Source organism: Chinchilla lanigera, unplaced genomic scaffold (assembly GCF_000276665.1).
Source record: "Chinchilla lanigera isolate Chin_1 unplaced genomic scaffold, ChiLan1.0 scaffold00006, whole genome shotgun sequence".
NCBI lineage: Eukaryota > Metazoa > Chordata > Mammalia > Rodentia > Chinchillidae > Chinchilla > Chinchilla lanigera.
Window position 1 is genome coordinate 181,449 of NW_004955407.1, and position 16,464 is coordinate 197,912.

At 42.2% G+C, this 16,464-nt stretch overlaps 1 protein-coding gene across 2 annotated transcripts in view; it reads left to right on the forward strand.

Annotated features, from left to right (window-relative positions):
- Mina (MYC induced nuclear antigen) overlaps positions 1-16,464 on the forward strand; it is a 29,812-nt gene that overhangs the window by 7,859 nt on the left and 5,489 nt on the right. For both annotated transcript variants that reach the window (XM_005375492.1, XM_005375494.1), the window contains exons 2-5: positions 6,323-6,793; positions 10,874-10,993; positions 12,086-12,214; positions 14,560-14,663. In XM_005375492.1, the coding sequence (XP_005375549.1) occupies positions 6,362-6,793; positions 10,874-10,993; positions 12,086-12,214; positions 14,560-14,663 (785 nt within the window). In that variant the 5' untranslated portion in view covers positions 6,323-6,361. The remainder of the gene's footprint in view (positions 1-6,322; positions 6,794-10,873; positions 10,994-12,085; positions 12,215-14,559; positions 14,664-16,464) is intronic.

Genomic DNA, 16,464 nt, shown 5'->3' on the forward strand with positions numbered 1-16,464 from the left:
CGTGGCCTGGAAGTACGGAGTGTGGTGTAATTCACGTGTGGCCGCTGAGTGCAGAGTGCAGTGTGATTCACGCGTGGCCTGGGAGTGTGGCGTGTGGTGTGATTCACGCATGGCCTCAAGAGTGTGGTGTAATTCATGCATGACCGTGGAGTACGGTGTGATTCATGCGTGGCCTGGGAGTGCGGAGTGTGGTGTAATTCACGCGTGGCTGCGGAGTGTGGTGTAATTCACTTGTGGCCGCGGAGCGTGGGAGTGCGGTAATTCACTCACTCTCCAACACAAAGTTGAAAACAGCACCACAGGCTGGGGACATAGCTCAGCGGCACAAGCGCCTGCCTGCCAAGCACAGGGTCCTGAGTTCGATTCCCAGCACCAAAAAAACCCAAAAAAACTAATACATGAAAACAGCGCCAGTCAGGCTTGGAGGACCAGGAGCAACTCCCTGGGTTGGTGGAAATCCCTGTGTCCTAGAAACATTTTAGTCAGCCCGAGCCACCTTGGCAGAGGCAGTGTGTATCACTTATGCCAAGTATGACCCAGTGCTGCCGAGTCCAGCCTTGTGCAGCGTTGGTGGTTGAAGTCAGCAGCAGAGCGCAGTATGGTCCGTGTAGCTTGCTGGCGCGTCCTCGAACCAGGCTTCCACAGATGCTGTGCGCCAGGGGCTTGGCTGGTGGGAAGCCTGTGGGTCTGGCTGTGTGGACGGAGGGCTGCTTCAGAAGAGTCGTTACTAATCTGTACGGAACTGTTAGGACCCTGCAATTCCAGGGTTCTGTATTTGCTGACTACTGTGTGTTGCTTGTCTTTTAGCACTTGGCTTCAGAGTAGTTACCGAAGTATAAACTGAATCTTTCCTTTTGACTTGGTCTTTCTATTTTACCTTTCAATGCTGATAGTTAACTCATGTTGAAACAGTTGCTTTTCAAAAGCTTGGGTTTTTTTCCTTTTAGCTTTATAGAAATGTTTACTGTCTTCTCTCTGGGTGGTCTATGTAGGCAGGCTTGTGCTGGCTGTACTATTCTAGATGAAACATTTCTTATTTAATGTGTTTCTTAGATTCCAGATACACTTTTTTTTACTTTTTTTTTTTTTTTTGTAGTGCTGGACATGGAGCTCAGAGCCTTGCCTACCACTGAGCTACATCCTCAGCTCTGTATTTTTGAGACAGGTTCTCACTAAGTCACCCAGATGCACATCAAACTCACTGGTGCTCGCGCCTCAGCCCCCTGAATAGCTGGGCTTACAGGTGTATACATGCCCAACCAGTGCTTTTTTACTTTATTACTGTCTGAAATTGTGATGGGTCTTACGATTTTGTATGTTTCATGGAGTATAGCGTGCCATCTACTCTTCCTTCTACCCTCCAAAAGCTGTTAAAAGGAATATGATAACCATTATATGACAACCATTTGTCATATAATGAGTAATGTGAGGAATAGTATGTTTGCCTAGTATCTCAAATCATTTCAGCATGAACATAGAAAAACAATAAATGATGTAACTTTTGGCTAAGTAGTGAAATTTGTTTTCCAGCAAAAGCATTTGTTATGCAGTATTGGGTTTATTTTTGTTAGTGATGGTAGGTAGGGAAAATTCTGTAAGTGATTTTATTTTGTCTTACGTATTTTGTGCACTTTATTTAGCCATACTGTCTGGTGAGTGTACTTAAACTTCATCTAGTATGTGTCAAGAAGGCCAGCCTTCCACTTGCATCTTCTAACTGCTTACATTGCTTAGATAAATATCAGAGTGACCGGTTGTGCAGGGTGAGAGATATGTGGCCAACTGTAAACTATTTAGTAGGGTACTTTTAGTGATATAAACCTATTAAACCAGACTAACAGTTAGTTTTAAAAATTAGTTGTGAGTGATGTCTTGGGTTTGCGGAGACGATTGAGGTTCAGCAATTTACTGCAAAGACTCCACTAATTTACTACAGGGAAAAGATACTAAACACAATTAGCACGGGAGAGAGGCATGTAGATGAAGTCCTGCGCGGCCAGCTGCCCACTTCCAAGAATCTTCTAGTGAAGTCCAGTATGTGTGCTCTATTGCTCTAGCACTTGCACTTTTCTTCAAGTGTGAAACATCGCTAACCCGGAGGCTCAGTCAGGAGTTTTGTTGGGGCAGTGATTAGGCAGCCTGGAGGAGGTCTGAGTCCCAGCCCCTGAAGGAGAGCGGGTGTTCAATATAAACTGTATCATTTTGTACAGTGTAGGGGTCGTGAGCCACACTTGTCAGTGAGTGCTGGTGGGAACCCTCTGAGTTCTTTATATATTCTAGATACTAGAACTTTGAGGAATAACTGGCAACGTTTCCCATTCTGTGGGTTGTCTCTTCACACTGGTGGTGGTTTCTGTTGTGCAGAAGCTTTTTGATGTGATCTCATACGTTGATTTTTGGTGTTATCTTTTGTTTTGTTCAGAAAGTCTTTGCCTAGACTTATGTCTTCAAGAGTTTTACCTGTTTTGTCTTCCAGCAGGTTGTTTCTGCTCTACAGTTAGACCTTTGGTCCATTTAGACATTAGTGCATGGTGAGAGATGGGGATCTAGGTTCAGCCTTCACCTGTGGCTAACCAGTTTTCCAAACACCATTTTTAAAAGAGTCTCTCTTTCCTCAGTTGAAGGGATTTGGCTCCTTTGTCAGAAATAACATAGCTAAATGTGCCTGGAGTTTTTGCTTTTATCTTACTCTTTTCCATTCATCTACAAGTCTGGTGGATTTTTTTTGTTTGTTTGTGTTTGTTTTTGCGAATTCCATGTTGTTTTTATCACTGTAGCTTTGTAGTATAATTTGAAGTCTGGGAGTATGAGGTCCCCTGCCTTGCCCTTTTTGCCCAGAATTGTTTGTGCTATTCCAGATCTCTTCTGGTTCCATGTACATTTTAGGATTGTTTTCTCTAGGTCTGTAAGGAATGTTATTGTTATTTTGACTGGGATTGCATTAAATCTATATAACAGTTTGGGAAGTATGGCCATTTTGACTATAGTGGTTCTGCCTATCCTGGAGCAGGAGTATCTTTCCATTTTCTGATATCCTCTTCAGTCTCCTTTTTCACAGTGGTATACTTTTCATTACACTATAGTTTTCGTTTCGTTTCACTTCCTTGTTTAGGTTAATTCCTAAGTATAGTGTTTCATTTTTCTAGATGCTATTGTGAAAAGCATTGTTTCCCTAGTTTCCCTCTCCTTGAGTTTGTTGTTGTTGTACAGGAATGGTACTGATTTTTGAGTGTCAACTTTGTATTCTAATACACTACTGAATTTGGTATTAGTTGTAGAAGTCTTGTGGTGGCATCACAAATACTCGTCTGCAAATAGTGATAATTTAACTTCCTCTTTCCCTACCCTTTATCTTTTTTTCCTTTGTCTTGTCTTACTGCTCTTGCTCATATTTTGAGAACTGTATTGAACCAAAGTGGTGATAGTGGAAATCCTTGTCTTGTTCCTGATTTTAGTGGGAAAGCTTTCAGCTTCTGTCCATTTAGTTTGATGTTGACCATTGGTTTGTCATAGATGGCTTTTATCAGAATGAGATAAAGACCTTCCATTCCTTGTTTCTTCAAGGTTTTTAATTATGAGTGGATGTTGGATTTTGTCAAATACATTTTCTGCCTTTATTGAAATGATCATGTGATTTTTGTTCTTGCTTCTGTTTATGTGATGTATTACATTTAAGGATTTGTGTATGCTGAACCGTCTCTGAATCCTTGGAATGAATCCTATGTAGTCATGATGTATGATATTTTTGATGATTTATTGCATTCTGTTGGCCAGTATCTTATTGAGGATTTTCACATTTTCCGAAAATGTGTCTCGTTGACCACGTCCCAAAATGCTAAAGTTAAGTCTTTCAAAACTTAAACTCTTACCCCTGTACTATAGGCTGTTGATAACAATCTGTATAATTTTCTGCCATGGTCCTATGTGTCTTTTGAAAGAACTGAGCTATTTGTTGATAGAAAATTAAAAACTAAAATGAGACCTTTATAGTTTTACATTTCAGCATTTTCTAATTTGTGCAGTTTATATCTGGGTTGCATTTTAGAGTTTTTTTTTATAAATTAGCAGCAATGTGTAACAGATTATTCTTTGGTCTTTACTTCCTAGGCTTGGATATTCTACTTAGTTCTCACTATAGCTAAAATACAAGAGAGAAGAAGAAAACAGCATTTGTGCAATTCTGATAACTCAGTGAATTAGGGAGTTGCCCCTTATAAGTAAGTTACTGGCCTTTGGGAAAATTTGCTATTTATAAGCATAATGATTCTCAACTTTTTTGGGAGATAGAGACACTTTTACAAATCTGGTAAAAGCGATCCCTTCCCAGAAAAGAAAGAAAAAGTGCAGGTTGAGCATCTCAGATCCCAAAATTTGAAATGTGAAATGCTCTAGAATACAAAGTATTTTGAGTCCCAACATGATGCTACACATGTAAAATTCCATATGACATCATGTGACAGATTAGTCAAAATGCAGACACTAAAAGCATCGAACAGTTACCTTCTGGCTGTGTGTATAAAGTGTATGTGAAACATAAATAGATTTTGTTGTAGTTTGAATGTTAAAGGCAGTGTGCCAAAAACTTGGTTGCTAGTCTGAGGTACTCCTGGGTAGTAGTAAAACCTTTATGCACTGGAACTAACAGAAGGAGGTTAGGTGGGGAGCAAGCCCTTAAATGGGACATTGGGATGGCAATGCTTCCTTTTTGTGAGGCGAGCAACTTTACCCCATCACATGCTCCCCACCATGTTCTGTTTGCTCCAGGCCCAAAAGCAACAGTTCTAGCCCATAGTAACCTGAAGCCCCAGAAGCCATGAGCCAAAATAAATCTTCACTCTTTTAGGTTGTTCATCTCAGGTATACAGTAATGGAAAGCTAACGTGGATTTTGAGTTTAGATGGGTCCTTATCGTCAAAATAACTCATTGTATATTTGCAAATATTCCAAAATCAGACACTTCTAGTCCTAAGCATTTTGATAAGGGATACTAAATGTTAATCATTTTGATAAGGGATACTTATTTAAGGGATACTTAAATAATTTTTAACCTTTGGAAATTTGTGTAATTTAAATCACAATTCTTCAACTCAGAAAATGCCAGGGTCTTATATGTATGATTGTGGTTGTGGTTTGGGGCAGTTCTGAGACCTGGGAATGCTTGGGAGTATCATATCTCATGCTACCCAGAAGTGTACCACCTATGGACAAGCAGCATCACTACTGCAGAGCATGTTAGAAATTTTATGCCTGGTGTAATGGCACAGGTCTGTAATCCTAGCACTTTGGGAGGCAGAGACAAGAGGATCATGAGTTTGAGTCCAGCCCAGGCAACTTACTGAGACCATTTCAGAAAATTTGCTGGGAATGTAGCTCAGTGTGAGGGTTGTAGGTTCAATCCCCATTACACACACACACACACACACAGGGTGATGTGGGGAGAAGAAAAAGACAGAAATATGAAGCCCCATCTCCGATCTAGTGCATCATAAACTACAAAGTGTTCTGGTGATTAAAGTTAGAGAAGTGCTGTGTCAAGGATATTTGTATTTTATGTTTTACTTCAGTTAAAAAGTTACAGCTTTTTAAAGACTGGTCTATAACTGTGTTTAGATGTCACTTTTTAGGTTTTGTTTGGTTTGGTGTGTGTTGCTCTTTAACTGGGGGAAGATTCTGATACAATGGTAGTTTTCAAAGCCATACTCAGGTTTGGAAGGGAAGAATGGTCTTGGGCTCAGGCAGCATCTCATTTCAGCCAGCAGGTGGCACCACTGTTCCAGAGATTTGGTTCCTACCTGAATAGGAGTTGAGGGTGGTGCTGTGGTGAAGAGCACACCAAGCTGGCAGTGGACAGCTATTGGTTGTCTGCCATCAGATGTTTGTAACTCCGAGTCCATCTAATTAGATTCAGGACATGGGTCTGATGGCAGCCAAAGTCAAGATTTCTGGCTTTGCTCTATCAGTGCTCAGCCTATGACCGGGAACTGCTGAGACGGCTGCGTGGTTACTTGGGAATAATTATACACCTGAATAAATGATGAATTCAAGGAGTTCATGCATGTGTGAAAGAAAAGCACGTTCTCCTTTGGATGAATGTATAAAATCTGAGTGGTGTTTGAAGCTCAGTCATACCTGAGGCTGAAGAAATGGTACTGGTGTAAGGTTCTCACGTCCTTGAGAAAGCATTGACTTAGGAAGCATTCTCAGGAAGGTAGAGTAGTCCCACACAGTGTGCGTGTGAGATCCACGACACCAGTACTGGTGTTTCGGAAAACCTAATCATGTGTTTTGGAAAACCTAATCATGTGTTTTGTTCTTTGGGTAGGTCTGCATTTCCTCCCTGCTTTGTCTTGAACACAGAACAATGCCAAAGAAAGCGAAGCCTACTGAGAATGGGAAGGAAGAGGGGCCTGTTCCCAGTAAGCGGGTGAAGGTGGAGGCGATAGGTGGAGCTTTCACCTTAAACTTTGATAGCCCCAGTAGTCTCTTTGAAAGTTTAATCTCTCCAATCAAGACAGAGACTTTTTTCAAGAAATTCTGGGAGAAGAAGCCTCTCCTCATCCAGAGGGATGACCCTGCACTTGCCACATATTACCAGTCTCTCTTCAGGCTAACAGATTTGAAGAGTCTGTGCAGCCAGGGCATGTACTATGGAAGAGACATGAATGTCTGCCGGTGTGTCCATGGGAAGAAGAAGGTTTTAAATAAGGATGGCAAAGTGCATTTTCTTCAGCTCAGAAAAGATTTCGATCGGAAAAGGGCAACAATTCAGTTTCACCAACCTCAGAGATTTAAGGTAACAAGTTTCCCACTGCAGAATCCTCTTTACTTGTTCAAGTGCTAACGTTTGGTCATAGATCAGCTCACAGGTGAAAATGTGGTTTGATGGTGTGCCTTCTGCCATTCTTCAAAGGAGTAGCATCTTTTTGGTCTTAGTGCATTCCAGCTTAAATTCTACATTAGCTTTTATCTAAATTATTTAGACTCTCAAGCAATCCACGCTAAATATTGGGTATCACTGAGGTATAAAGCTAAATTATATCTCAAGTTTATAAAGCTTTTAAAGTAGCATCACTCCTGCAGGACCATGTTATATGGACTGGTTCATGTTTTTGTATATGGTAGAGATTGTTCTGTGGTTTTTCCTGTCTATAATTTAAGATAGGAGAACATCAATATTATTTTTCTTGAAGTTGGTTTCTTTTGCTGCCTGTATCTTTCTAAGTAGAGGCTTCATAGCTGTGACCAGATCACATACCAGATACACGTCTAAGAAAGAGTCCCCATTCTTACAGCTAAACTGGTGACATTGAGGGGTAGGGTTCTGGATTAGCTCCTGGGGTGGCCGTGGTAGTAGAGGTCAGCTTTGTTCTGTCAGCCTGGAGGACGGGCTAAGTTTTAAATTTATTCCATATCAGTGATAGACCTTTGGGGAGTAATTTGCCTGCTCTGTGCTCAGTTTCTGCAATTACAAAGTGCAGATCTAGGATAAGCTAATCTGCTTTCCTGGAGATGTGAGAACTTTGTGTGACACATACCTCAGAACAATTGAAGGCCTGTTCTGAGTTTTAGATAAGGCTTTGTCTCCATTTAGAAACTCCCTTCTGTAACCTATGACGGAATCAAAGTGGCAGCATGGGAGGAGAAAGTGGGGCTCCATGAGGTGCTGTGCTGAGGGGAGCAGGAAGTGGCTGTACTGGTTGCTCCTGGGACTCTGCCGTCAGTTGCCAATAATGGTTCTAACTCACTAGGCCTCATCTAGTGAATGTCCTTCTCTCTTTTGCCTAAAATTCTTGAATTTATTCATACTGTGCATGTAGTGTAAGTACTCTATCCAGGACAAGGCCTGGTTTTGGTTATTCCATCTCAGGCAGACCTGAAATGCCCCTAGTAAAATTTATAAATCATTTCCCGCACCACATTTGAATTGATTTGAAATTTGAAAATATACACATCATGCCTAAACTGCTTCTTTTTGAGCTAGTCCATTACTGTCTGCTTGAGAAGAAGCACCACTTCTAAGAGTGGGTTTTAGAAACCTAAGAACTACGAGCATAAATGAGTTCAGTGGAATTGATTATATGTAATTTGGTTATAAGCCAGCAGAGGGTTACTGTTAGGCCTGTTTGTGGTGTCCTTTATGGTTATCATTTCTGTACTTTGGTGTCACCTCCCTCTTGAATTTCTCTTTTTGTCTTCTGCAGCCCCGCGCAGCCCTCTAGGAATCATAAGTGCCTTTTACCCTGTTTATCTGTTCTTATTATTACAGAAAGGATGCGTTTTCTCAGCCCTCATGCTCGACTAAGATGTTTTGTTTTGTTTCTTCTCTTTCTACTACCTTCTCTTTGTACCTGAAATAATTAGAAACTGAAGAACCCCACCCTCTTACAGTAGAAGCTGAGTTCTAAGTACTTATTATGAAGAGGTTTAGTGTGGGATGGGCATATTAACACCAGAATAGAAAGTCTAGTGGTCCTTCATGAGTGGTCAGGTTGGGTGGACACTGGATTAGACAACCATTTGTTCACTGGTTCTAAGATTGTGTACAGTTTATTAATCTAGGAATACTAGATACTTTTCCATAGCTGTTCTGAACTTGTCTGACTCTAAATTTAAGTCATTGTCCCACCATACTTTGAAAGATGCTCATTTTCCAGTAGGGCTTTTCCCATATTTATTTGGTCTTCAGGTATACCCATGGGCTTTGGGACCTAGATGTTCTGATTTGATTCTGTAGAGATTCTCACTGGGAAATGGAGAGAAGTGAATGGACAGAGGAGATTTTGCCCAGCTTTGGAGAAACTTGTACCTTCCGTATTTCATTTGTCCACATCTCAGCATTTATGCATCTCTTAGGAGTCATGTGGTAAAGGAGAAGACAGATTCAGGAGCTTGCTTGTCCTTGAGTCAGTGTTGGTGAAGTAATGACACTTGTATATTGCTTTTTAATTGGAATAAGATTTGAAATGCATTGTTTTGTGCTGCTCCCCAGTCTTGGGGTGAGTAATAGAATTGTTTTATAAATAAAGAAACCAAAGTAACCTAGCTTGTAACTACAACTTGGACCAAAGTGGTTTGGCCCTACGTCTTTCTAAGTAGGCCACAGATGGCAGAATCAGAAGCCAAGGTCCAAAAGAAATTGGCAAACAATACAGTTGATAACATTTTTGGTAACCTTTAAAAAGAGAAGAGACATAATTTCGTCGGGTACAGATCTTGAGTCAGGGAGTCACTAGTATATCCTGGACCTCCTGGCAGCAGAGAGGGAAAGTCAGAAAAGCCCTGGTTTTCCAGTGGTTCCAGTTGCCACATAAATATAATTACAGAGTCAGGCCCTCTTGGCCCCTCCCTGAATAAATTAAGCTCCCTGGGACCCCTGTTACCTCTTCAGAGCTATTCAGAGGCATTAATTTTTTTTCCCTAGGTTTAAGGAAAATGTCCGAGATCTATAAATAAAGAAGGCCAGTAATGTATAAACACATGTCTCTTGAAACTTTTTTCATACTGACTCGTCTTTCTCACTTGGTATTTTTAATACTATAGATTGTTTTTAGTCCCATGGTACGATTGACCCCCAAACTGTGGCCATTGGTCAACCTGTGGCCATTGGTTTACTCAGCAAATACTTTAGTATATTACAATTTCTTCTGTGTGTCAGGCACTGTACTTAAAACTGCTTAAAACTTTGACCTCTTTAATATAGATGACCCATCTATTCTTAAATTATATTAGAGGTGTGGACTTTTGGAACCAGGTTACTTGGATTTCAGTTCTTGTGTCATCATTTAATAACTGTGTTTTGGTGCTTCTATTTCCTCATTTGCAAACCAGAGACAATAATAGTACCCATCTTGTGAGACAGGTTTTTGTGAAGAGTGCTAGAATTAGCGTGCATAAGGCACCTAGAAGCAGCACCTGGCATGTAGGAAATGCCAGTATCTGTGTGACTTGACTGCTGCCTCCCTCACCCACTTCTCCTCTGTCCTGGGAAAAATCCGATGCCTCCACAGGAATGTCTGGCTTCTCCCTCACAGGCCCTTCCATCTGCCTTCTACCTGAAGAGCTGATGAATGACTGGAGAGGAGGAGTATTAGGCACTCTGGTGCCTGTGTCTTCCTCCCAGGTGGTCATTTCTGTTCCCATTGACTTAAATACCCACTTTAAGGCAACTGCTGGGTAATTCCCAAATATAAATTCAAGTCCTTCCTTCTTGCCAGAACCTCAGGCTTAAAGTCATTTCCACACTGGGGGAAGGAGAGTGTCTTACCCTCCCAAATGTAACATCTCTGTGTAAAACTCTTTGTTTCATTTTTTTTCTCCCTAGAAAAAAAAAAATTTAAGCAGTCCTTCCTCTCCCTGGAAGTGGGAGCTCATGGGCTGATTGACAGGTTCGAGGCCTAGGAGTTGTTTGTGTTTGACTCTTCTTATCCCCACCGCTTTATCTATCAGCGTGTCCCATCTGTGCTGCTCCCAGAGTAGACCTTGTTGTTCCGTTTCTCTTTTCCTCTCTTCTCCTTCATTGCCTGCTCATCTCCCCCTGTGTTGCTGCCTTAGTAGCTTCCAGACCAGTCTCTCTTGCATGTCTACATCTCTTCTCTACCCAAGCGCCAGTGAACTTTTAAAACTGTACATTTGCTTGTGTCATCTGCCTGCCTAAAATCCCTTGGGACTCTCGGTTGCATGCTTTGCCCATCTTTCATTTATTTGCTCACCTTTTCAATGGTGTTTGCACTAGAATGGAAGATTCTTGAGGGGCTTTTCATTACTTAATTGTCTGGCCTGTAATAGTTGTGCAAGGAAGACTTTGTAAGGGAACAAGTTTAGTTATGCTTTCTCTTAATTTCTAATCTAATTTTCCTCTCCCACCCTCCTCCAGGATGAGCTTTGGAAGATCCAGGAGAAGCTAGAGTGTTACTTTGGCTCCTTGGTTGGCTCAAATGTGTACATAACCCCTGCAGGATCTCAGGGCCTACCTCCTCATTATGATGATGTTGAGGTAAGAAAGAGAACACATTGCTCAGGGGATGAAAGAAGAGTTGCCATGAGCCTGAGTTTGTATGGGTCGTGCAACTTCGTAGGACTCTTAGACCAGATCTGTGGCTGCTCTTTCTGTGTACTGTTGGAGAGTTTGACTTCATCCAAGTGTTGGGCCAAAACAGATTTCTTCAAACTGGTTTCCTGCTCCTTCTCAAAGGGAGGGATTATTACCAGCCTTACTAATACAAAGAGCCATGTATTCCTTTGAAACAGGTATTTATTGAATTTAGCTCTAGAAAAGTGATTAACTTTTTCTTTAATTTCACAAAGTAAAATAAGGTGAGATCACAAATCTTTACATCTGCTTTTATTTTGTTCTTTCTCAATAGCTGCCAAAAATACATATATTTTTTCCATTTGTGAAAATCTTTGGGCAGCCTGAATGAGGGTCATGGTTTCACTTAGGCACTGGCACCTTGAAAGTGTTGATTTCACTCATGTGGCTTCTAAAAAAAGTTACCTCTTTGGCTTAGGTATTTCATAGTTGTATTTCTGTGCTAATGAAGTACAAGGTGTGAACACAACGATAGTAGAAAGTCCTCCCTTTTTTCCCCCTCTGAGAGCAATTTGATATCAGTACATTTTCCAGAAGTGTTTTTAAAAAGCATATTTTTCATAGAGCATTAAAAAATCTTTGGCTAAAAAAAAGAATTTAAAACTTTTAAGTTCACCTATCTGCCAGTGCGTTTTCAATTTTGGGAACTTTAGACATTCAGCAATAGCTGAAGCTTGGCTTTCCCACTAGAGATTACAGGCTTTCAGCTATCTGATAGAAGATTTAAAGGAATGAGATAGTTGGATATAAAGAACTTGGTTAAGCTCTAACAAAGTGAAAAGGGTTAATATCACTATCAGGATACATGATTATGTTTTCAAGAATAAAAACCAGTAGTGGCAACTTTCACTTGTGTGCACTGACATGCATTTTGATCATTCACTTTTATCTTAAGTGTGTGATTGGTCTCAACCCTTGGAGGGCTGATGTTCTGGAAGCATTTTGCCTGTCAGTTATCAGGGGGCTGTACTGACACCATGGTTGCTTGCTCTCTAGGTTTTTATCCTGCAGCTGGAAGGAGAGAAGCACTGGCGGCTCTACCCACCCACAGTGGCCCTGGCATGCGAGTACAGTGTGGAGTCTGAGGCCTGCCTTGGTGCGCCGACACACGAATTCACGTTGAAGGTACAGGATGACCAAGGGGGCACCTCCTGAGCTGGTTCTCACTGCTGCTAAGATAAATGCAGCCTTGAAGTTTAGAGTCTGTATAATGGTCTCAGGGGCATATATCCCACAGATTCAGGGCATGTGGCTTTCATTGAAAGCAGCCAACACAGGTAGCTTCTGGAGTATTGTGGTTTGTACTTGGAGAAATGAACTAACGAAGTATTAAATTCCAAATAACTTGTCTCTGTGCACAATCTAGTTTAACAGAAATAAAATGAATTCTGTGCAGTACCAGCTCCTCCAGAATAGCAGCAGAAGACTGGGCCTTGTTCAGTTTCTCCACGTCTCAGACAGTCGTGAGCACAGGCACAGTACAGTCAGGAATCCCTGTTTTTTCGCCGCAGAAATTCATCATGACGTATTTGCCTCCTAATTATGTAGCAGACTGTTTTCTGCGAACTCTTTCCTTCCCTTTGCATGTAGTTGTTAGAAGAACAGTAATGATGAAAGTTCTTGAGGATTCCTTCTCCACAGAGCCAGGTGGCCTGATTATGTACTGGTTTGTTGACACCTTGTTGCTAAGAAAATCTGTCTTTGAGCAGTTAGACTGGATAGGAACATAGCTAATCCCCATGAGAAAGGTTATTGAGGAAAAAAGCCTCAGAGGGATAGGAATAGCTTCATAATTAAACTTTATTCTATTTCTTAGAAAACTTGTCTGATTTCCTTTAGTGGGAATCAAATAATGGCTATGCATGTGAAGGACTCACTTGGACTGGCACAGATACTCAGTAAGTGTTAGTTATAATTATCAGTAAGACATTTATTTACTTGAAGTCCTGTCATTTTTGGGGTCATTCAGAGAAGAATTAGCAAGCAGAGCACCCTCATGGATATATAAAAACATGTATGCCTTCCACTTGAGGGACAGCTTTAAGCCCACTCTTGGGTGACTGTTCTTGGGCCTTCTCTCCATGGCTCGTGATCTCAGCTACTGAACTAGACTGCTTCACACACTGCAGAGAGGAGCTGAGCTGCTCTCAAGGCTCCTTCTGTTATTAGGCAGCTACTGCTCAGAATATTCTGATCTGGGTTGGATCTGGAAGAAAGTAGTTCAGGGCAGGATTAATTGGAGAATATTTCTGTCCACTGCTTTGTGAGAGAGAAAGGGAGCAGGGTAGCAGAGGCTCATCTGCCCACAAAAATAGTTGAGCCAGGTGTGGTGGCTTGTAGGAACCACTCTACGAGCTCCTACCTGACCAAGGGGAGACAAAGATCAAACACAAAGAGACACAGTTAGGTTAAAATGTCAGGGGCCAAAGGGTTCTTGTCTCCCTTTGACAAAAAGCCCCGTGTGACTGGCACACCTTGGCTTTATTCACTCAGACACAGGTACGAGCAATTAGAGTAACACAGGATTCATCTGCCTCCCAGCATCTGTGGTACTTGCCTGGGTAAACAATAGGATCTCAGCTGCTGTTCCTTTTCCTTAGCATGTCAGCTCGTTTGCACACCGCCTTTCTCCTTAGTGCTCACAGAGGAGGCCAGTGAGGCCTTAATCTTCCTCTCTGGTCTCCCATAGCACATGCCTGTAATCTCACGACTTAGGAGGCTGAGGCAGGATGATCTCCTCAAGTTCAAGGCCAGTGTGAACTACATAGTGAGACCCTGTCTTTAAAAACAGACTAATCTTTTATTAGATCTAGTTTTTAGATTCAGTTGGTTCATCCATTTACCTAACATTCTTTGAGCCTGTGTTGTGTGGAAGACACTTTAGGTTAGGCTCTGGGGTACAGGATGGGTAAAGTATAGACTGCCTAGAAAAGCTCAGATTATCAAGCAGTGGGGGACAAGCAGATAAACTATATTAATGCACACACACAGCCATCCTTGCCCCAAGAGCCTTGGAAACAGCAGAACTAATCCTGTGGGGTTTGTGGCTGTCATCCCATTTTATGTCAGAGAAACTGAGGCTGAGGGCAGGTAAACAAATTACCCTAGTCCCCAGCCAATATGTTGCAGCATCTGTGTGACTCAGCCCCTGCTCTTAACTGAGAGGGAGGGAGTAGGTGCCCCAGAAAGAGGATGTCATCGTTTCCCATCCCACATCGGGGTGAGGCAGTTCAGGTGCAGCTGGTATCAGCTTGAGATGGGAACCCTCGGCCTGAATGCTGATGTGGAGGGGAGTTCAGGGACAGGCTTGTGGACATACTGAAGGCAACTCACTTGATGCCAGGAGAGCCCAGCACAGACAGTAGTGGTTCTAGAAAGGACTGAAATTCAAAGCTTGTATTTATCTTTTTAAGGAGGAGTTGAGAGATATGGCTCTTAATAACGTTTTCCTCCCTTTTTTCTGCCTTTAGCCAGGTGATCTGTTGTATTTTCCCAGAGGGACCATTCATCAGGCGGACACTCCTCCAGGACTGGCCCATTCTACTCATGTGACCATCAGCACTTACCAGAAAAAGTAAACATGCTTCTTCCCGCCCATGTCCCAGCACCGCTCCAAGTTTCAGCCCACTGCAGCCACGTTCACCTGCGGGAATGGTCGCTCCTTCTCAGCAAGGAATCCTGCTGGCTTCCACATTCCTTTGCTGCTGTCTGATTACCCCGGTGTGATCCTGGGAAGGTCACAGACCTCACTCTATGTAGGGTAGTGGGAGCTGCCCAAGGCAAGGGTACCATAGTTTGGAAAGTAAAGAACCGTAGCTGTGGGTATATCAGTATTTTAGTCTGCCAGGCTGAGCCTGTATTCTTTCCTTCTTTTTAAAAAAAATTTCACCATGTATCTGTATCTTGCATAACAGACTGTCGTTGTGAGTGTGCAGTTGAGTTGGTTTTGACTATATCCATATCATTGTACAATAATCACTGCTCTGTTTTGAAGCGTTTTCAACATCCCCAAACAGAAACTCTGGAGCATTTGAAACTCGCTCTTAATATCCAGTTTTTGTAGCCCATAAAATTGAAGTAGGAAAAGGAGGAACAGTGGGAGCTAAAGTCAGAGATCGCAGTTCATTAACATCATGATAAGAGGCTGGGGAGATAGCGCAGCAGCACATCACCTGCCTGGCAAGTGCAAGGTCCTGAGTTTGATTCTCGGTACCACACACACACACACACACACACAAAAATCATGAGAAGAACTGGGTGGCACTTGTGTATGAGCTATTCCCACAGTGTAGCGACCTTGCTGACCCAGATCACGTTTTCTGGTCAGCATACCCTTCAGGCATGCACTGAGTACTACTAGTTACAGGATGTCTGCAGTTACATTTTCAGGGGGCTCTGGGAGAGCTTATGCTTTGGAAATAGTGGTAGGAGCAGGAGGTAGATATGTAAGCAATTGCCAGTGTGATAAACTCTGCTCTAGGGTTACATGGAAACTCTTGAAGCATACTAAGCCAAGCTGTGGCATCGAGGAGGGTTTCAGAAATGACCTGACACTAAAGCTGAGGAGTCTCCAGGTTGAACAAATAAAGGTGGGTCAGAAGATCAGGATAGGAGAGGTCATGCCAAGTCCAAGGGACAGCAGTTTCCCTCCTACTTTCAAAGCTATAACTTGCAAAACAAGTTAGTACACATACCTGTTCTTCCTCAACTGAGTTGTTAGGGTGCGATTTACCCGTGTTTAACAGACATAATGGAGGAACTACCTGGAGTTTGACCAGTGGTTAGAAGATAAAGGACCAAGTAGAAGTACCCACAAGTAGAAAGATAAAGTTTAATAAAACTAATAAGGCTTCCATTTTGGGTTTTTTGTTTTGTTTTGTTTTGTTTTTTGCACCATTCCTGGAGGTACTGCAATACCAGGTTGATGCCTGGAGTGGACGGAGCAAGTTTCTATTCCATCTCCCAGCTCCAAAAGTCCATTTAGTGTATTGTGGTCAGATATTAAACTGAGAAGAGCAGATACTACACATGATTTTAGCCAGAAGGCTGAGGAATGGCCTTCCATACTGAAAAATGCCTTTTGTTACTGTGGCTAGTTTGGTTCCTTGGCAAATGAGAAACAAAGTCTGAGGCTGCTTTAAAAAGAATAGGGGCACTTGAAGGAATGAGACAGAGGAACTGTAAAAGGGCCAGGTCACAGAGTCTGGAACCAGAAGTCCATTCTGTGGCCACATCCGCTCTGGACCTTAGCAGCCGCATAGTTTCGTCCTGTGCATCCTCCGATGTCCATCACTATAACTCAGCTACTGTTTGCTCCTTCTCTCTGCTTCTCTTCGTCCCAGCACTGTCACCATCTGGTTTTCTAGAATTGGTTT